Raw genomic sequence first — 21,900 nt, 5'->3', positions numbered from 1 at the left:
AACAAATAGAAATATTAACGTGGAGGCTTGATCAAGTTATATGTTTACCTCTTAAATGAAGATAAAAAATGTATAAAATAAATTGGGTTAGTCATTCAACAATTAGGCTGGCAAATATAGAAGTATATCTATGTTACTAAAGAAGATTATGTTGAAGCGTATGGTTGAGTTTGGCTCTAATTTGAGAGACAAAGTAGTACCCTTTACTAGGAAGTTGCTGGATAAAATTATGAAAAAAATCTCAAAATATTAGAATGATTCCAGCAAGGTCTCATGAATATCAAGGTATTTGTGGGCTAGGCTCGACTTTTTTATTAATTTGGAGAAAAAACAATGCTTCTATAGTGAATGGAGAATGATTGTTATTCCATGCATTCTTGTCATCCTCTCTATGCATCATAAAATAAAGGATTTAAAAGATTCTTATCATGGGTATTATATTGTTTTAATGATTTACAATGAGATGGTGCACCATTTACTACAGGTTTATCTAGATCCTAAAAAATAAAAGAAGATTATTGTTTTATCTTCAAACTTTAAGAAGAATATAAATATACCAAGAAAGAATAGATGAAGAGAAAATCTACTTGGTATTTTAAAGAAAAAGGCTTCGACATTCAGGTGCATTATATATTTAAAAGTTATATAACAACTCTGATATTTTAAATATTATTTTAATATATTTTTAGTAAAAAATACTTTCAAAAATAATCACAACCACACTTTCAAACATATTCGAAGCATGTTTAGGGGTGTAATTGCTGTTAATTTTTATTTTAAATAAATTATTTTTTATATCAATGCATTAAAATGGTCTAAAAACACCCAAAAAAATATTAATTTAAAATAAAAAAATAAAATAAAAATTAATTTTTTTAAAAAACACTATTAAAATGTAAAAATAGATAAAAATCAAATAAATTAAACATCGTGAAAATAAGAGAGAATCTAAAGGTGATGGAGGTGATAGAAGTGGTATTAATACATCTTATTAACCTTTTATCCAAACACATTTGAATTATATGCTTGATAGTTCTATTTGTATAATGAAGAACTTGACATTTATTAATCAATAGTGAGAACTAAGTTAAAGCTATGGATGCTTTGAATTTTATTATTCACCATTGCTATTAATGATTTATTAATATGGATGCTTTTTTTAGATGTTGTTATGGCATCATAAACTATTGATGATTTTAAGAATAGATGTTGTACATGTTTTGTTATATAAGTTTGTCTTAATGTGATTGCTTTTCTTAATATAGGTTGAACAATATTTTTTTAATGTGCATGCTTTTGTTAGATTAGGTTACCTAAATTGAACAATATTTATGTGTTTCATATATTATTTTTACTAAAGAATATATTTATATGATGTCATTTGTTTAACACGAATAATATATTAGTTAGCTATAATAATATTGCACATATTAAATTAATTATCAACATTAACTTTAAATTTTCCAAGTTAGTTTTTATATTGTGATTTTTAATCAAAATTTTATATAATTTTATTTTCAATTTCTTCCCTTCATGTGGCATTGACTCAACATTGTTAGCATCTCTTCCCTCTCCCATGGTTATTTTAATTTTATTTATAAATTTACATCAATCAATAAATATATTATCAGATGAAATATCATCGTATATAGATAAAATAATTTATTTTTAAATATCATGACAGCTACTTGATACACTTGAGTACATCTCAACTACTCCAGCTTTGTATATCGTTAGCATTCGATGCATTTGAGGGCATGTTGATAAAGTGGTCGTGGAATCCATAAAAATTATGTTGTCAGTATGTGTTCTTTTTATGATAGCATTGTGGTGATTTTGTTTGTTGGTAGGGTGTGTTCATGTTGCTGTAGCAATACGAGTTTAAAATATATTAAAATAATATTTTTTAATTTTTTAAAATAATATAAAAATTAAAAATATTAATTACTTTTTAAAAAGAATTTTGACCCCAAAAAAACAAAAAGATTTTGGTGATACTGTTTGCGTGATTTTAGCAGTGCAAGGAGGAGAAATTATGGCAACAATGTAGAAGGAAATAAATTGTGGTGGTAGTGTGGAATCCAATGCAGTGTGCATTTGTGCTTGTCGCCGTCGACGGTGTGTTCACCTGCTAAAAATATGGCAGTGGGTAGAGGGAGAATACGACGGGGAGTTGCTGTAAAAAAAGAAGTCAGACATGGTGACTGTGACTGTTTTTTAAATAGTTTTTTATGTTAAAATATTTGTTATTAATTTTTTTTATTTTTTTAAATATTATTTTTAATATTAATATATTAAAATAATTTAAAAACATATTAATTTGAAGTTAATAAAAAAATAAAAAATATTTATTTATTTTTAAATATTTTTAAAATACAGAAACAAACAAAGTCTATTTAAAAATGTAGATGAAATAGTTTTTAAAATTATTTTTTATTTATAAATATATTAAAATAATATTTTTTATTTTTAAAAAATAATTTTTTATATGAATATATTAAAATAATTTAAAAATATTAAAAATATTAATTACAAATAAACATTAAAAATTAAATTAATTTTTTTTTAAATATTTTTACAACATAAAAACGAACAGAGAGTTTTAAGTTATAAATGATAATTATTGATAGAGTTTTGGCTGTGGGTAGAAATGGTGTCTGGGGTGAAAGAAGAGTATCTGGAGGGTGTGATGGTGGCTGAAAATGATATTTATAAATGGAAAATTTTGTTAAAAATACTGGCGTGATGTTCAACGACTATTCTTTTTTAAAAAATAGGTAATGGTAATCTTATGGTACAGTTGTAAAATTAGCGTGCAATGACTTTTTAGTCTTTATCTAAAATAAAATATAATTGTAATTTTATAATTTTCTCAAATTATTTTTTTAATTTATTTTTGCTGACATCAATAAAAATATAAAAGTTTCATTAACAAATTTAAAATATAATATTCAAATTGTAATTTATAAAACCATGAAAGGAAAGCATTATAGAGTGAAAACACTTGAGATAATTTTCTTTTCTTTTCTCAAATTTTTAGTAACTAAAAAGAAAAGAAAACAATTATACGAGTATATATATTCAACTAAAAAATTCAAAATAAAAAATTAAGAGGGTTTAATGTTTCAATGCACATATAATCTTAGAATTTTGTGAATTACTATAATATAATAATATTTTTACTTTTAAAATAAAAAAATCATGAAGATTATTAGGAGTAATATAATATTTTGTAAGATTTATTAGTTATTATTAAATTAATAAGAATAAATTAATTTTTTATCGTTTTAAAAATATAGTGAAATGATTAAATCACAATTGAAAGCATGATTTTTAAAATTAGTATCCATAGGCTTTTTTGCATCTCATCATCGTTTTTTTAGTTATAATAAAATTGATTAAGATACACTATAATATTTAAATAAATATAGAATATTATTAAAATTAAAAGGTGGTTGATATAAACAGCATATGTGTTATAATATATAGAGCTTTATCTTTCTTCGAACAATGGGTGAGGTGTTGCCTGCACGACCAAATGCTAACTTCTACAACGGTGTTAGAAGCAACTCACCTAGTTCTTCTAGTTAGGGGGCCATGTGTCAACAAAAGAATGACGATGCAACAGCACTAACTATTTTTCTTACTCGCCCTCGGTTTCATGCACTCTATTCTAAAAATTAAATTTGTTTTGGTAGTTTGTATTTGTATTAATTTTAATTTTTATTTTTTTAATTATTTTTTTTTGTTTTTAATATTTTTTAAAATTAATTTTATTTTTTAATTTTATCCTTTAATATTTAATATCATTTAATTTTTTTATCCAGTTTAATCCTTATTTTTTTTGTAATTTCTTTTATTTTTATCATTTTCTTAATATTAAATTTGATCATCATTCTTTTTATTTTTTAAATTTATCTCCTGTTATTTTATTTTATTTATTTATTATACTATATTTGATTGCTATTTTTTTAGTTTGTATTGTTGTTTTTTAATTATTTTTTTGATTGATTTTTTTTTTCATTTTCATTACTTGATCTCTGGATGATTAAAAAATTTTCTTCATGATTTTTTTTTGTGTTTATTTTCTATGAGATAATATTGGTTGTAAGACCCAGATTATAAGTTTCAAAAATTAGTTTGATTAGACTATAATATTTTATGTTATTTTTTAAAAACTAATTATTTTTTAATTTTAATATTCAATATAATATTATGTTATTAGGCCTTGAGCTTCAAGTTTTTTTTTTTTTGTTTTTATTTCTATAAAGTTATCCAGATCTCGTATTATAGGTCGTAAATTAACATAATTAACCTGGGTTGATTTGATTTTTTAATATTTTTTTAGTTTTATTTTCTATAATTTATGAGAGCCGACTTCCATTATTTTATTCAACTGTTTTTTATAAGAGATTATCCCATTCTCATAATTAGTCTATTGATTCTAGTTAGTTTTTTTTTTAAAATTATTTTTTCTTTTATAATTCATCATTAATTTGCTATTAATTAAGCTTGGGAAACTTGCGTTTTATTGTTTATTTTAAATTTTTTTATAAAATTATTATATTTTTATTTTGTTATTTAATAAGATTATCGAGATATTTTAAGAATACTTAAAATATATATATATATATATATATTTAAATTGATAAGCTTTTTTTATTAGTCATAATATATATATATATATATTAATTATTGTTATAATTTTTTTAATTATTTTATTAAATTAATTAAATGTATTTAACCATTGAAACAATGACTTAAATTCTAAAATTTTCTTGCTCCCTCGAAACAAAAAAAAATAAAATAAAAAATCTTCGCCTGATTTTTTTTATTAAAAAAACTTATCCCGGCCTATGGTTTACACGGATCGCCCATCTAGGAATTCATTGTTAATCAAGCGAAACGGCAATAACGTAAATAAACCTAACATCGATGTCCAATTCCAAAAAACAGTCTGCAGTGAAGATTAACAGACTCAGTTCGAGACAACAACTAATTTAAAATCCGATCCATCCAACTCACTTTCTGAAAGCATCTCTATTTCTCTCTCATTTTCTTCTCGACAAAACACAAGTAAAATGGCAATGGCAATGCAGATCTTAGGATTGATTTTCTAAATAATCCAAACAATTAATTACTAGTAAAAAAAAGTAATGGCGGTTCCGGTCGAAGAAGCCATAGCAGCTCTCTCTACCTTCTCTCTTGAAGTATCCCCTATCTACCTATTCTACATTTTCTCCTCTTTTTTTTCTTTTTTAATTTCATGCAAAATGCTACAATGTATTTCTTTTTTTAATAATTAATCATACTTTTATGATTTAGTGACTTTTTTTTTTTAATTTGTGTGAAAGGATGAGCAAGCAGAGGTCCAAGGAGCTGGGGTTTTGGTTTCATCCGAAAGAGGAGCAACCAACAGTCCTATTGGTAATTTTTCTTTTGATCTTCTAATAATTTCTTACTTGTAAAATTCTTGATGGCAATTATTATTATTAGTAGGTGGTAAAAAATTGTGTAATTGATGGTAATGACTGGTGAAATTCTTCATTTCTATAGAGTATGGTGATGTTTCTGCGTATCGGTTATCTCTATCAGAAGACACAAAAGCTCTGAATCAGCTGGTATGTGGCTGTGGCCTCCTCCTTTTTTTTATTTTTTTTTATTTATGAATGTAATTTCACTGGTCTGGTGGGGATTTTTTTATGGTAATTACTGTTCGGTGTAAATTGCATTTTATTTAATCGAGGAACGTAATTTCGTTGGTTTGGTGGGTTTTTGATGGTAATTACTGTTCAGTGTAAATTGCGTTTTGTTTTGCTTTATTTTATTGATGAATGTAATTTCATTGGTTTGGCGGGTTTTTTATGGCAATTACTGCGGAATGTGTGGGCAGAATGCACTTATCCAAGAGGGGAAGGAGATGGCATCGGTGCTTTATACATATAGAAGTTGCGTCAAAGCACTTCCTCAGGTCTATTTTGGTCTTAATTCTAATAAATATGAATATGATTGTTGTCATTGAAATACATCACTGAATAATTTTAGTCTTTTTTTTCTCCGGTTCTTTGAAAAATGTATGATGTGGCAGCTTCCAGAATCCATGAAGCACAGTCAGGCTGATTTGTATCTGGAGACATATCAAGTTTTGGACTTGGAGATGAGTCGTTTGCGTGAAATCCAGAGATGGCAAGCATTGGCTGCATCAAAAGTATATGATCTCTTACCTTCTTTTATTGATTGTTTACAGTAATTTACCATGTGTGGTTTCTTTCTCTTGATGAGTTTTTAACACCATTGTGTGTTGTTTGATGATGCAGCTAGCAGCTGATATGCAGCGGTTTTCTAGGCCCGAGCGGCACATTAATGGCCCCACGATAACCCATCTCTGGTACATTGTTGCTCTTTTGTTGTCTATTTTCACCTTCCTTTGCCTCAGTTGCCTTGGTTTCTTGTACTGCTTACCTCATTTTGAAGTTATTAATGTGCTTTAAAGTTAGCTCCTTGACATCCTCTGAACTTTCTCCTCAGTTTGAGAGATCTTAAAAAAAAATTTCTTGAAAAATTTATTCAGTGATTCTTTTGTTAACCTTTTTTTTTTTTTTAAATTCCAGGTCCATGTTGAAGTTGCTTGATGTTTTAGTTCAACTTGATCATCTTAAAAATGCTAAGGCAAGCATACCTAATGACTTCTCATGGTACAAGAGGTATGAAAATTAAATACATTACCTGGGTTACATGCCCTTTTTGATGTTTGATATGGATTCTCCAACTTCCTTTTCATCATTCCCCCCCTTTCCTTCCACCTGTTAAAGCCACTTGGATTGGAATCAGCAGTCATTTGTTATAGTTTCTCTATAATTGTTGATGGTCTCGTTTGAACTTATCAAGAATATCTTCAGTACTATATGTTTAACAATTTTAGGATTTGATGTTGGCTTATTACTTGGATGACCAAAGCCTAATCTATAACCCCTGCAAATCACTTACAAAAATAGGTCACTAATATTTCTCATCTTCAGAAACTTTGATTGATTCGCAAAACACATACATGATAGTATGACAAGTTCCAAGTGAGTTCTCCGTGGTATATATTAGAAACTGAAAACAAGCATTCGAGACTATGAAAAAGTGGGCCTCCTTTAACTTCGATTTAAAGCATGTATTTATACTACTCCTGTCCTTAAATTTTCTAGCTGGAGCATCTTGCAGTCCACCCCTTACTCTCTGCAAATATGTCTAGTAAAACTTTTTGGAATGTGAACTTATTAATGTTGCAATTTTATTCATTGGATTGGTAAAGCTTAGTGGTGGTGAAATTGTTTTCTATTCAAGTTTTATCTTGTGTAATATTAACTTTTTATGTTCAAAATTTATATATATATTTATCAAAACAGTGAATAGAGAATAGTTATTTCCTGCTATTAATTCGTCGGAACTGTTCTCTCCTCTTATACATATCAATTAAATAAGTGTAGTTGGCTAAGCTACTAAATCCAACTTTTAAAACACAATGTTTCGTACAGTTTCTTTATGGACATTTCCAAGGTTTTTAGTTTCTTTTCACTCACTATTAGAATTACTGACTTGCTGTTTTGCCAGGCAGTCTAACATTGTTTCTTTCTGTTACTTGTATCTGATTTTGACAGGACATTCACCCAAGTTAGTGTTCAGTGGCAAGACATTGACTCTATGAGGGAGGAGTTAGATGATTTACAGGTATGAGAACTTTTCTTGTGTAACCTTATCTGTCTTAAATGATATTTTACCTCAATTGTTTTTGAAGTGCCTTTTCTTTGTCCTTTTGGCTGGCCAAGTGCTAATGTGATATCTTCTATTATTCACTGTTAGTCTGATGATATGGTCATTGTTAACTGCATTGTTACTCAACTGCTGCAGATATTCTTAAGCACAAGGTGGGCAATCTTATTGAACTTGCATGTCGAGATGTTTCGGGTGAACAAGTATCCTTAATAATTATTGAATGCCTTCCAGTTTGACAGGACAGGAAGAAATACTTGATTTCTTTTTTGACACAAAAATTTACCCTGTCCGACATAAATTCTTTTATGATACCATCATTCTATGTAGATTATCGCCTGTCTGGCTCTTCTTTCTTTAAACTGAAATAGTATTCCTTGACTCGAAAAAGTGTAGAAGATATTCTTCAAGTTCTGATAGTCTTTGCTGTTGAGTCATTGGAATTGGATTTTGCGCTTTTATTTCCTGAGAGACACATTCTTCTACGTGTTTTACCTGTCCTTGTCGTCTTAGCAACATCATCAGAAAAAGACAGTGAGTCACTGTACAAGAGGGTAAAAATAAACAGGCTGATAAATATTTTCAAGGTATTCTGTTCACATTTCTTGGTGCTCTGGTAATCTAAAATGTCATATTGGGCTGAGCTTGCACAAAAGTTTAGTTTTAAATGTCTGAAATCTAGTCAATTCATTGATATTTTCTAATTTGTTTGTGATTTGTGGCAGAACGATCCAGTCATTCCTGCATTTCCTGATCTTCATCTTTCTCCTGCTGCAATTTTGAAAGAGTTGTCCATTTACTTTCAAAGGTTTTCTGCACAAACTCGTCTTCTCACCCTTCCAGCACCTCATGAGCTCCCACCTCGGGACGCACAAGAATATCCTCTACATTTATTTTTTATCATGACTTGCTGCCTCCTGCTCTCTCTCTATCATTTGCTTTGACCATTATCTTGACAAAATAGGCATGCACTTCTCATCTTTGTGATTGTGTGGACAATGAGGACTTGATTAGTTACTGCCCCCATGTCCACACAATAGACCATTAATGCTTTTGCTATATCCATTTTGTAGTTAGAATAATAACTGATCTTTGTTTTGCTCTGTAGAACTTGTATGTGTAATCTTTAAAGCCTTAACATATCGTACTTATCAGAGGCATTATCTCATCATTAATCACATTGGAACTATTCGTGCCGAGCATGATGATTTCACAATTCGTTTTGCTTCATCCTTGAATCAGGTGCTTACCCCCACTTTACCCTGCCTTTTCCCCTCCCTATATATGGTTTGAGTAAGCTTTATCATTAGCTTTTTAATGCTTGTTTCCGATCTTTTCAAATTGTGTTCGCAGCTATTATTATTGCAGTCATTAGATGGTGCAGATGTTGATTGGTGCAAAGAAGTCAAGGGAAACATGTATGATATGGTTGTTGAAGGGTTTCAGCTCTTGAGTAGATGGACTGCACGAATTTGGGAACAATGCGCTTGGAAATTTTCTCGCCCATGCAAAGAGGCAATTCCTTCAGAATCAAATGGATCTTCAGAATCGTTTTTCGACTATGAAAAGGTATTATATTCTATATTTTATGATTTTGTTATTGGGATGGTCGAACCTCTTCAATCTTGGTTGGTATGTATTTGAATGCTGAAGCTCAGTCAGCAATGCTTACCTGAGAAATCCAACAACTTAGAACTAACTTAGAAGGATTTATGTGGGGCCATACTTGTGATAACCAAATCTGATATAAAAATTCAAGGACCACTGCCTTGATTCAGTATCATTTTATTGTTTGCTTGACTTAACATATAGTAATGCCGACTTAGCTTGCAGGTGGTACGATATAATTACAGTGCTGAGGAGAGGAAAGCACTTGTTGAGCTCGTTAGTTACATAAAGAGTGTTGGATCACTGATGCATCGGTGTGACACATTGGTAGCTGATGCCTTATGGGAAACAATACATGCTGAAGTCCAAGATTTTGTCCAAAACACATTAGCCACCATGTTGAAGACTACCTTTAGAAAGAAGAAGGACCTGTCAAGGTGGGCTTTTTAGTCAGTATTTGTCATTTGAATTTATGGCTAGAGTTTCACAATTCCAAGCTCTCTTCCCTACAAATTAGGGGACTAGGGGTTGAAATTGGGTTTGAGTCCTACACTTGCTTCCTTAAGAACAACACTATTATTTTTCTCATCCATCAAAAATTAGATGCCCATTATTGTCATTATTATGTACTATGTACCGTTAGCATAGTATTTTGTTTTTCAAATGATAAATGAAGATTTTGTTAATAGACAAAGGAATGGGAAATTACTAGTGGTAAAAAGTAACTTGTTTGAGAAAAATAAGATAAGAATTGCCCAGTTCTGCTGAATGGCTAAAGATACTTCTTGAAAAGCTTCTAACCAATACACTATGACATGTCCACGAAACCCAATCTGTCCTATTGTGGTTCTGGAAAATAGATCGATTCTTGAACCTCTCACTCTCCACACGCATGCATTGTGTCATTCATGGCACAACATGTCTTTACCTTTGCAATCCTTAACCCTCCTAAGGCACATAAAGTTAACTGGTAATGATTCTGTGACACATCACTGAGATACCATTGCTCACTTAGACATGGGAAAATGTCAATGACAATGCTATTACATGTGAGACATTACAATCATAAGAAAATCAGGAGCTACATCCAACAACATTCTCTACTTGTTCTTCCTAATTTTATGCCCAGACTGTTGATATGTTTTAACTTGCCAGCAAAGATAAAATCTGCTTCTGAATTGTTTTCACTTAAATGTTTCAACCGCTAACTATTGATATGTTTTAACTTGCTAATAAAGATAAAATCTGGTTCTAAATGGTTTCCACTTAAATGTTTCAACTGCTTATTTATTTTATGTAATTGGTAACTTTCAGGATTCTTTCTGACATGCGGACGCTTTCAGCAGACTGGATGGCAAATACAAGCAAGCCTGAATCTGATTTACAGTCACATGGAGGTGATGAAAGCAAAGGGAGCTTCTTTTATCCAAGGCCAGTGGCACCCACAGCCACGCAGGTTTTACTCATCCACTCCACTTATTCATGCTTTTATGTTTCCTGTCAAGATATAGGAATCATAGTTCCTAGCATATAACATTGTCAGATAAGATAAGTGGAGCTCTGGAAGACAAACCTTTATGGTTGAGTTCTCAGTCACACCCGTGAAGCTTTGTAATACAGAGTGTCTGAGAAAAGATTTAAGGCATACTATCACTTATGAAAAATTTAGTTAGATACCAACTACCAAGGAAATTAATTATAAAGTTTGTCTTACTCAGATGTTTGATGAAGATTTTGTTTTAAAACATAAAAGTGAACGATAGAAATACAATTGCCTAGGGTTGCTATCCATTGACAGAGTGAATGGCTACATAAAAGATAGATGTCAACCGCGCAACATATGGGTCACATGCGTGACTTCAAGAAATTATGTTGCATGCCAATGTAATATTGTTTTAATAAAAGAGTCTTTCAAATAGGTATAAAAAACCCCTTCTTACCAATGCTTTTTTTTTTTTTTATTTCATCCACGGGATCCAAAGTATAGCAGAAGCGACCTACAATGCCATTCAACAATCACACTCTGAACATCTAACTTATCATCACATCTGACTTATCATCAACTAAACTTGTTGTGGCCAATGTTGTTCAACAAGCACACTAACTCCAATTTCTAGCTCATTGGATTTTGGAAGTAAATGATTAATAGGCTCAACAATTGCTTCATAAAAAATACCAAATCACTAGGACCTTTCCTCTCTTTTGAAGATTGCCACTAGGCCAAAAAACAAAAAACTTGAAGGGGGTTTTAGACTTCTGCATTCCTCTCTAGGGAAGTGGGAAAACCCTTTCCTCTCTTTGTTGCACTACTTCCTTGAGTTTGAGCTCCATAAATTGATCCAAAATTAAGCTTACCAAAGTAATCATATTTCATTCTCATCTTCTGCTTTAACCTTAAAACACTGAACACCAACGAGCTAGTTGTTGATAGGAGTGGTATCTTCAGTGGCAGCTAGTTGTTGATAGGAGTAGTATCTTCGACTTCAGTTTCTTCTGCTCGTTGTTGTTTGATTGCTAGAGCCCTCTTTCTATAATCGGATGACTTGTGGCCCGGTTCTCCACATTTGAAGCAATTGTTATTACCTTCTTGGAATTGCTTTTCATCCTTGGATTGAGTGTGTTAGGGCTGTTTAGCTGCTTTATAAGTCACTCGGGTCTGTTGCTCACCTCTTGGATTTAGTCATTTTCCGAAGTTGGAGGCATTCCCCACCTTGGACTGACCAAAACCTTGCTGTCCAAATCTGGAAGAACATGTTTGCTGTTGTACAGATCTTGAATAACCCTTACTTTGTTGTTGTTCTACGAGCAAAACTTTATTGTATGCCTTTGAAACATTCAACAATCTTTGCAAGACAAGAGAGTTTTAACCCACTCAAATAATGAACAACCTTTTGCTGTTCATTTTCTTTCAAATTAACTCTAGAGATGAGTTGATAGAACAAATTGGTATACTCTACCATGCTTTCCACTTGCTTGAGGTTGTGCAAGCTTTTGTAAAGGATTCGAGTGTAGTTGGCAGAGAGAAATTGCTCACACAAATTTTTATTCATCTTCCCCTAATTATTAATCTCACCCTTACCACTCCTTTGATGAGAGACTTGCAAATGTTCCCACCAAGATGAAGCACTTCCCTTGAAGTGGATAGCCACAAATCTAACTTTCCTTTCATCGACTACAACATAGAAGTCAAAAACTCTTTTCATGGTGTTTAACCAATCTACAAATTATCTGAGTTCAAATTTCCTTGGAATTCTAGCATTTCAACCATGATGCTTTGTTTAAGTGCTACCTATTAACATTAGGTCTGCCAAGCTGTATTGCATCAAAAGGATTCTTAAACTGAGAATGGAATCCTCAAGTTTGTGGTCAACCTCACTAGGAGGGATCATTCATTGTACAAGTCTTGTAAGCAGCTCAACTTGCCTTTGTAAATTAGCAATCTTGTCAGCTCTACCATCATTCTGCTGGTGTCCATCATTCTTCCTAATTGGAGGGTTGGCTTCAACTCCCACAAACATCCATTTGATCTCCCCTTGCTCAACACCTCCATCCTCTATCTCTTCATGCCAATTTAAGCTCAAAATCTTGAACAAAAATGTGACACAACTGATTAAATTTGCTGTAGTCACAGCATTAAAACACCACTGCAAACTGATAGAATTTCGTGACTGAAGCTATCTAGAACAGGTCTTACTTGCATGGGGGATTTTGATGTGCAGCTGAAAATGTAAACTAGATTGATGATTTCCTTGCTGATTTCTGGCAGGATTTGTGTGCTGAATGTGGCTGAATTTATAACTGGATTCTGAGCCATAACTCTTGATTTCAATCTCTTTAGTTTGTTGGTTGTTTATAGCTGTAAGAACATTACAAATTAGGCCTCAGATTGTATTCTTGGTCAGTCTTGAACATCATTTTGTAATCTCAATTGTTAGAGAAGAGTTTCTCTCTGAAGTTTTTGTATTTATTCTCACTTCCTAACAATTCCAGCATTTCTACTTCCTACTTTCCTTTGATCCAAACTAGGATCACATCATCTAAGTGGCATCTATTCAATAGGAGCTGTGGATGTTTTGAAATGAGGACCAGACAGAGAGTTGGATTAAGATAAAATGAGAAGTAAGACTGTAAATTTCAAAGGTTGGGTTGAGGTGGTAGAAGAGGATATATTCAGAAGATTTCAGTGTTTAAGGGAGTGAAATCTCCTTTTAAATTTTTTGTTTTGGTCATGTCACCCAAATTCTGTCTATTTATTGGGCATCATCTTCCTGTTGACAATTTTTTCATGCCTTCAAGACTACTAGACTAATGAAGTTCTCAGTGCAAGTTCTTTCCATATCTCTTTGACAATATTGCATGTATCATCAAACAAGCCATTTTTCATTTTTAACATAAAATTTATTATAATATATGCATCTTATGCTACCACACTATGCATGCCTCATGGTTTCCTTCCTTTCCAATCATGTATTTATGTTTTAAATGAATGAGTTTGGATTAAAATATCGTCGCTACATGCAAACATGTGTTCATACTAAATTAAGATCATCAGTTTTCTTGGTTCAGGTCCATTGCTTGCAGTTCTTGATATATGAAGTGGTGTCTGGTGGTAATCATCGGAAGCCTGGTGGGCTCTTTGGCAACAGTGGGTCTGACATTCCTGTGAACGATTTAAAGCAATTGGAGAGCTTCTTTTACAAGCTTAGCTTCTTCCTACATATATTGGACTATTCAGGTATTCTTATTTAATTGTTTGTCTTTTCCAAAAGAAGAGATTAACCTATTTTTAGGAGTGAAGGCAATTAGTCATGCTGGTCCAAGTTTTCAGTTATTTTTATATCTAGAAGTCCCATGTATGGGTCTATAAAGACTTTCATCCCTGATATTTTTACACTATGTTTGGTTGTGATCTTCTGATGAATTCTAGTATGCAAATCCTTTTCTTGAAAAACTCTAAATGACTACAGAATTTTCTGGACAAAAGATAAAGGATTTCCTTTACATGGTCCTCAAGATCAAGATGCCAACCCAATTCTTAAATATCATCCATTTGATATCTTGATTCATTGTCGGTAGATCATGCTAATAGGAGCATTGGCACATAATTGTTCCCTTACATAACCCTTGTCTAATTAGCCTTGCAGACCCCATAAAGATGAAGAAGAGAGATGGCACTTACTCTTTGCTTTGCACAGTACAGAAAATGCTAATTTGGCATATTAGCAGCGCATCCATGTTCACGGTGCTTCTGCTTCTTTGAGGATAATATAACTAATTTTGCTCCTGTTAGTGTTTTTCATTGGTCCAAGCTAGGTGGAAAATGAAGTGCATTGTCCTTTTGCTGCACTAAATTTCAAGTGGTCTATACTGAAGTTTAACAATTCTGAAAATGTCTGCAGCGACTGTGGCAACTTTGACAGATCTTGGTTTCTTATGGTTTAGAGAATTTTATTTGGAGTCATCTCGAGTTATTCAGGTAAGAAAACAGGATTTCTTGTGGACCTGCTATAGCTAATGAAACTCTTCTAAACATGGAGAGAACTGGTCTACCTTACTAAATTGATGTTAACTCAGAAATTGTTTTCTTGCTTATTTTTAAACTAAATTGATCCAAGGAAGTGATTAACTTGGTATGAGGGGCTTACATGTATTTATGAACTCTTAATTAGAAACTTCAGTCATTGTTCTCTGTTATTTAACTCCTTTTGTTGTATTTCCTTGTTTAAGTCATATTGGTTGGGAAAGTTATCAAGTTTCGTTCCAATCCTGACTAGATGAAATTTTATTGCTTTGGTCGTTTACATCTGGTCATGAACTGGTCCTGATTTTCTCTTTTATGGAATTAGCTGAAATGACTTCTGGTGGCTATACATAGATTTAGACATTTATTAGGAAGACAGTATGATAAGGGTGTATCAGAACAGAAGAAGGTTTCCAAATGAAAGAAAGCAGCATGTTCAACTGATAGGTCATTAAAATTTCATAGGTTTTATTTTCCTTTCATCCACCTTCTTATTCATTATATTACTTTCCTGATTTGTAGAAATTTTTTTGCTATCCATATGCAGTTTCCTATTGAATGCTCTCTTCCTTGGATGCTGGTGGATCATGTGCTTGAGTCCCAGAATGCAGGTCTTCTTGAAAGTGTTCTGATGCCATTTGACATCTACAATGATTCAGCTCAGCAAGCTCTGGCTGCCTTAAGACAGCGATTCCTCTATGATGAAATTGAGGCCGAGGTATATTATATTTTAGCACTTTCTAGGACTAATTTTTTTGCATCCCTTGTTGGAAATGTATGCATTTTCTATTTGTCATTTGATAAGCTGGCTGTGGCCTGTTGAATTTTTGCTCTAACTCAGTGGTTGCAAGTTTTTATAGGTGGACCATTGTTTTGATTTATTTGTTTCAAAACTCTGTGAAATTATTTTCACTTGTTACAAGAGTTGGGCAGCAAGGTACACAGCTTTCCTTCTCTCTTTAATAACACATGCTACTGGAAATACAGTGTATGAAATCATCTGTCTTGTTGGTTTGTTAAATCCTGTAGTGAAATGCTTGATCCTTCATTCCTCTTTGCTTTGGACAATGGAGAAAAGTATTCTGTACAGCCTATGAGATTCACTGCACTATTTAAGATGACGAGAGTAAAGGTAAAAGTATAATTTTCCTATGTTGTCTGCACCTGTGGTCGCTGATGTGTTTGGGCCACATTTGTCTTGTGAAGTATTCGTTACCTTCTCCCTCTTTGGCAATTGTTAATGACAGTCTGAAATTTTGAAAACATAATATTTTGTTTTTTTCAATTTACTCTTTAACTGGGACTGGTTATCTCAACTGTGGGATTATTTCACACAGTTATTTCTCAGCTTATGATTGGACCATACATCTCTGCTGTTGTTTTACATGTTTTAATCATCTTTTTCTTTCTTTCTATCAATCTGTAGAGGAATAGTAATTTAGACCATGCTCCTCTGATACTCTCTCCCTTCATTTGGATTTAATTTTGTACAGTTACTTGGGAGGACCATTGATTTAAGAAGATTGGTTTCTGAAAGGATGAACAAGGTTTTCAGAGACAATATTGAGTTTCTTTTTGATCGTTTTGAGTCTCAAGATCTATGTGCAGTGGTGGTAAGTAGATTGTTCTTGTGTTTCTTATATTAGTAAGACAACTATCATGTTGCTATGTGGTGCTAACTGCTTGGTACTCACATATTCATAAGTATAACAAGATATGGATGCATGTATGCATGGCATTTTGACTTACCAGATTGAGGTTTTTGGTTGAATTCTCTAATGATAAAAACTAAATCAATAATTTTTCTGATGGAAAAACAAATACCTTGATTTCGTTGCAGGAATTAGAAAAACTTCTGGAAATATTAAAGCATGCTCATGGACTGCTTTCAAAAGATATTTCAATAGACTCGTTCAGTCTCATGTTGAATGAAATGCAAGAAAACTTATCTCTTGTATCATTTTCTAGTCGACTTGCAACTCAGGTTTGCAAACTATTTCTGGCTTTTATTTTATGGGTACTTCTCTCTGTAATAGTTATGCATGCTATAATTGTTAAATCATGGTGTACCAATCATGGTATTCTGGGCAGTGTTTCACTCTAATCTCTAATATATATCTGTCTTATAAATTTTGAAACTCTAGGAATGCAGATAAACTGCTCGGAGTCTCAATTCTTAAGCTTTTACATCCATTAGACAGAGGGAAGAATTGATACTTTGTATATATGGATGAGGTGGCATTGTGCATCATTAATCTTATTGTATAATATGCATACTCTCTTGTCTCTCTGATTCTGGGAAGAATTATTTTAAAAATTAGCTTATCTGATGTGCTTGTTGAAAATCATTTGGGCTTTCTTATCCTTGTTTTGGCAATGAAATGATATCTCACACTGGGGACAGCTATACTAAAGCTGGAAGAGCATGTCTCAAGCCAGTTAGTTATCATTTTTGCCTGAGGACCTTTATATCTAGTCATTGTGTATGCATTGTCCAAAGGAGACTTCTCATGCATGTTGTATTATTGGTATGATTGAGCTTGTCAATCCCTATTCTTGTACCTAAAACAAAGCATGATGCATCCTTTCCTATCTTTGAAAAGAAAAAATATAGCGAGAGGATGATATTAATTAAAGGAAAAATCACATCTAGGCCAATTCATTAGCATTTTGGGTTAGAACTTTTATGTTTTGTTATTGTGTATGCATTGTCCAAAGGAGACTTCTCATTTGAGTCATATTAAGTGACCTTGAGCTTGAGGATTCCATGGTCTTGTACGTACATACTAAGAGTGATGCACATTTTTCTTATCATTAACTTAAAGAAAAGTGTAAGAAAAGGTATGATATTAGTTAAAGAAAATTCCTAAATGTGCTGTTTATTTTTATCTTTTGCTTTTCCAAGGAGCTAGTCTCACTCAATCAATTCATTGGTGCATGGTAGATTTGGTCAGAGATGCAAAGTGATTTCCTGCCAAACTTTGTCTTATGCAACACTACTCAGCGTTTTGTCCGATCATCAAGAGTTCCTCTTGTTCCTGTGCAAAAGCCATCAGTTCCCCATGCAAAGGACAACTTCTATTGTGGTACTCAGGTAACAAACTAGAGCTTAGACACCATCCTTTGATTGGGTTTTACAAATATGATGCTATTTTGTTTCTCATAATATCTTTTGACATTCATTCTCATTTAATATTATCTTGGCAGGAGTTGAATTCTGCGCATCAAAGCTTTGCTCGATTGCACAGTGGGTTCTTTGGAATTCCCCACATGTTTTCTGTTGTTAGACTTCTAGGATCCAGATCGTTGCCTTGGCTTATCCGAGCCCTGTTAGATCATATAACAAATAAGGTATGTGATGCTTTTGAGAATTTAGTCTATGTTCATTTATTAACACTCAATGTCATGAAAAGATGGATCTTGATACGATTTGAATGATTTTATTTGAAGCTGTGTGGATGAACATTAAGATTGAGTTTAATATTTCACGATGTGTTTCAGGTAACTACACTTGAACCAATGATTACTGGATTGCAAGCAGCGTTGCCAAAATCTATTGGACTGCTCCCTTTTGATGGAGGAGTCACAGGTACATGGTGGTGTCATGATTCTGATAGCATCTTCCTTTTCTTCTTTTTTACATGCACTGCTGGAGGTGTTAAAAAAAGGCTGAAAAGAACTTTTATATGATATATTAACATATGCATGTGTACATGCATCACAGTTACAATATGTCGACATATGTTTTATTATGGATAAGTTAATTAAAGCTTATGGGTGTACAGTGTACTTTAGGAATTAATCTCTGTTTGGAGAGCTTCAGAAAGAATCTGGTGCAAAGTTTGCCACATTCAATTCTAACAACCACCAACCTCTAGGATCTTATGCACTCAATTAGTGTCAATGAGAGAAAAGTTAAGTGAGTGTCCAGGTGTGATACATGTGGTGAGAGCTTCCTTGAATGTGAGGTGAAAAGAATCTGTTTTGAGTGATTTCTAAGTGCTGTAACTGTGAGGGCATGTCTCAACTGTGTTTGATTGTCTTTTTATTCATCAGTGGATTTAATATTTCTGTTGCACATGGTCTTCACTTACCAAGTGCCTGCTTACATCAAAAAAAAAATTTGGAATCTAGTGATATTATGAATGCTTTTTTATTCGGAATTTTATGCTTGCATCTCTTGCTATTTGTGCATGCTTTTGTGTATGCGTGTACATTTGTGCTCATTTCCCTATTTTGCATCTTTAACTTCCGATACAGGCTGTATGAGGGTTGTCAAAGAAAATCTTAACTGGGGAACTAAATCAGAGCTCAAAGCAAAGGTTCTTCGAGGGATTAAAGAGATTGGCAGTGTGTTATATTGGATGGGGCTTCTTGACATTGTATTGGTCAGTATCCTAGTTTCCTCATTTCATGATATTAGTTTGAGAACATGTCTAGACGTACTTATGCATGCTCTAAACTGTAGCTTTGTGTCTTGTAAATTCATATTTCTACAAGTTTGCCATTCAATCCCTTAGAACAAGAATGCCCAATTATACAAGTACTTTGAAGAGCCTTGCGGCACTTTTAGATCAATAGGGATAGCAGCAGTATTGCGAAGAGCCTTGGGGCACTTTTAGATCAATAGGGATAGCAGCAGTATTGTACTATCTCTCATTATAGAGAAATAGTTGTGTAGACGTACTCTACCAAGTCATCATAGACAAGGCTAATAAAGACAAGGCATATAGACAAAATCACATATCATCATGTGGGACCATTGGACTCTTTAGCTATTTGTCTTGTCTTTATTGGCCAAGTGTATAGTGGACCTGGACCTACTTTAAATGTTCAAATCCTAACGGTATAAATGCTGGGTAGACAAAAACAGCAAGCAAATATTGAAGAATTTTGCATTCTACCAATTAGCTATGAGACTCTGCCATGTTTAGTTAGTGGTGGATCATTGTCATGTGTTAAGAAGGCTGAAATTGGTTTTGGTTTTGATTCCTCTTGATAGAGGTCTGCCTCTCTTTAAATGGCTAGAATTCTCCCTATTTATAGCCAAATGATAATAATTATATATGTGATTTCCTCTATAAAATCATTCAAAATTCATAACATTACTCTACCAACCACAAAGATCCCGTAAATATAAACTATTGCTATATACAGAATATAGCCTAATTTGGTAATATCCCCCCACAAATTGATGGTAGTCGATTAAGAAGCATCAATTTGTCAATCATGAATTTATGGTGGTGATGGAAGAGAGCCTTGGTAAAGATGTCAGCAGTTTGATGTTCGGTGGAAATGCGAGGAAGAGTAATCTCTTGGTGTGCAAGTGCTTCATGAATGGAATGACAATCCGGTTAAAAATGCTTGGTATGCTTATGAAAAACTAGATTGGCAACAATTTGAATAGCACCAGTGTTATCTGCATAAAAAGGAGGTGGAACACCAAGTTCACCCAATAGCCCTCAAAGTCCTGTGATTTTAGAATAGGCAGATGACATGGCTCTATATTCAAACCTGGTAGATGAGTTTGAGACACATGCTTGATTTTTACTCATCTAAGAACTAAGAGTGCTGCCAAGAAACATGCACCAACCTGAAACAAAATGATGAGTATTTGGACAATCGACTCAATCAACATCACTATAGGCCTCCAATTGTAAAGAAGTCCCTGAAGAAAAGAACAAACCACAACCAAGCATCCCTTTGAGATATCAAAGGAGGTGACAGACAACGGCTAAGTGGGTTTGGCAAAAGGCTTGGATAAACTGACTGACCTGTTGTACAACACACAAGATATTAATTCAGGTAATAGTCAAATAATTCAAACTTCTGACAAGCTATCGATACATGGAGGGATTAGGCAAGAGATCCTCACTCATGTAGTTTCAAGTTGACCTCCATAGGTGTAAGAACTAATTTAGTGTTTGAAAGACCAGCTAAGGAAAGAAGCTTCTGGGTATACTTATGTTGATGCAAAAGTATGCCAGTTGGGCGATGCTGGACCTCGAGACTAAGAAAATACTGAAGTGGACCAAGATTTTTCATATGAAATGAAGATTGGAGTCGTCGTTGAAGTTGTTCAATCAACTGAGAATCAGATCCTGTAATCACAATATCATTGACATACACAAGAAGTAGAACAATCCCAATATTAGTCTTGTGAAAGGAGAGTAGTCATATTGACTCTGCGTGAAGGTGGAATCCAAAAAAGTAGTAAGAAATTTCTCAAAACATGCCTATAATGCTTGCTTCAAACCATATAAAGACCATTTCACGTGACAAACCTTAGTAGAAGAGGAAGAAAACATGCTAAGAGGAGTCATATAATTCTTTTCCTTTAGATCACCATGTAAAAAAGCATTCTTCACATCCATTTAACGAAGCGATCATCATTTCAAGATGAAAATGGCCATAAAAATACGGATAATAGTCATCTTAGCCACAAGAGCAAATGTTTTCTTATAATCCAGGCCATATTTTTGTTGATTTTTGAGTGCCACCAAACGAGCTTTATATCGGTCAAAAGATCAATCGACACCTAGCTTGATGGTGTATACCCATTTGCATCTAATAGGTTTTACCCCATAGGGACAAGGAACAATGTCGCAAGTATGATTATCGTGAAGAGCTTGAAGTTCGTCTTACATGGTTTGTCATCAACACTCTTGAGTTGAGGTTCGAGAATAAGACTTGGTGCATAGAAATAATATCAATAGTGGCCTGAATAACAGAATGTGAGAACCTATACCTATTCGGAGGTTGTAAACCCATGTTGACTGACACGACTAAAAGGTTGATGTCTTCTCCCAAGTGCAGGAGTGTCGAAGTAATAAATAACCCGGCAAGACCGGGGTCGAACCACAGGGAGGTTAATTGTACAAATTATAGACAACAATTATAAACAACAATAATAGCAATAATAACAACAACAACTATAATAATAATAATAATAATAATAATAGTAATAAAGAAAGAGAAGAACAAATCACACAAGAAGAAGAAGAAGATAATGA

At 32.9% G+C, this 21,900-nt stretch overlaps 1 protein-coding gene across 1 annotated transcript in view; it reads left to right on the top strand.

The window, feature by feature from the left end:
* Positions 1 to 4,958: 4,958 nt before the first annotated feature.
* Positions 4,959 to 21,900, top strand: part of LOC105109112 (protein PIR) — a 24,385-nt gene continuing 7,443 nt past the window's right edge. The window contains exons 1-26 of the mRNA XM_011003712.1: positions 4,959 to 5,210; positions 5,355 to 5,427; positions 5,557 to 5,621; positions 5,894 to 5,971; positions 6,089 to 6,208; positions 6,318 to 6,388; positions 6,612 to 6,704; positions 7,647 to 7,716; positions 7,897 to 7,961; positions 8,150 to 8,345; positions 8,484 to 8,635; positions 8,907 to 9,000; positions 9,112 to 9,327; positions 9,592 to 9,803; positions 10,681 to 10,822; positions 13,933 to 14,101; positions 14,766 to 14,842; positions 15,435 to 15,605; positions 15,748 to 15,824; positions 15,917 to 16,019; positions 16,381 to 16,500; positions 16,728 to 16,871; positions 17,832 to 17,981; positions 18,095 to 18,238; positions 18,389 to 18,476; positions 19,148 to 19,275. Of these exons, the coding sequence (XP_011002014.1) occupies positions 5,157 to 5,210; positions 5,355 to 5,427; positions 5,557 to 5,621; positions 5,894 to 5,971; positions 6,089 to 6,208; positions 6,318 to 6,388; positions 6,612 to 6,704; positions 7,647 to 7,716; positions 7,897 to 7,961; positions 8,150 to 8,345; positions 8,484 to 8,635; positions 8,907 to 9,000; positions 9,112 to 9,327; positions 9,592 to 9,803; positions 10,681 to 10,822; positions 13,933 to 14,101; positions 14,766 to 14,842; positions 15,435 to 15,605; positions 15,748 to 15,824; positions 15,917 to 16,019; positions 16,381 to 16,500; positions 16,728 to 16,871; positions 17,832 to 17,981; positions 18,095 to 18,238; positions 18,389 to 18,476; positions 19,148 to 19,275 (3,072 nt within the window). The 5' untranslated portion in view covers positions 4,959 to 5,156. The remainder of the gene's footprint in view (positions 5,211 to 5,354; positions 5,428 to 5,556; positions 5,622 to 5,893; positions 5,972 to 6,088; positions 6,209 to 6,317; positions 6,389 to 6,611; positions 6,705 to 7,646; positions 7,717 to 7,896; positions 7,962 to 8,149; positions 8,346 to 8,483; positions 8,636 to 8,906; positions 9,001 to 9,111; positions 9,328 to 9,591; positions 9,804 to 10,680; positions 10,823 to 13,932; positions 14,102 to 14,765; positions 14,843 to 15,434; positions 15,606 to 15,747; positions 15,825 to 15,916; positions 16,020 to 16,380; positions 16,501 to 16,727; positions 16,872 to 17,831; positions 17,982 to 18,094; positions 18,239 to 18,388; positions 18,477 to 19,147; positions 19,276 to 21,900) is intronic.

This window comes from Populus euphratica, unplaced genomic scaffold (assembly GCF_000495115.2).
Source record: "Populus euphratica unplaced genomic scaffold, PopEup_1.0 scaffold205.1, whole genome shotgun sequence".
In the NCBI taxonomy this organism is placed as follows: domain Eukaryota; kingdom Viridiplantae; phylum Streptophyta; class Magnoliopsida; order Malpighiales; family Salicaceae; genus Populus; species Populus euphratica.
The sequence above is the reverse complement of the archived record's forward strand: the minus strand, read 5'-3'. Positions and strand labels throughout refer to the sequence as shown.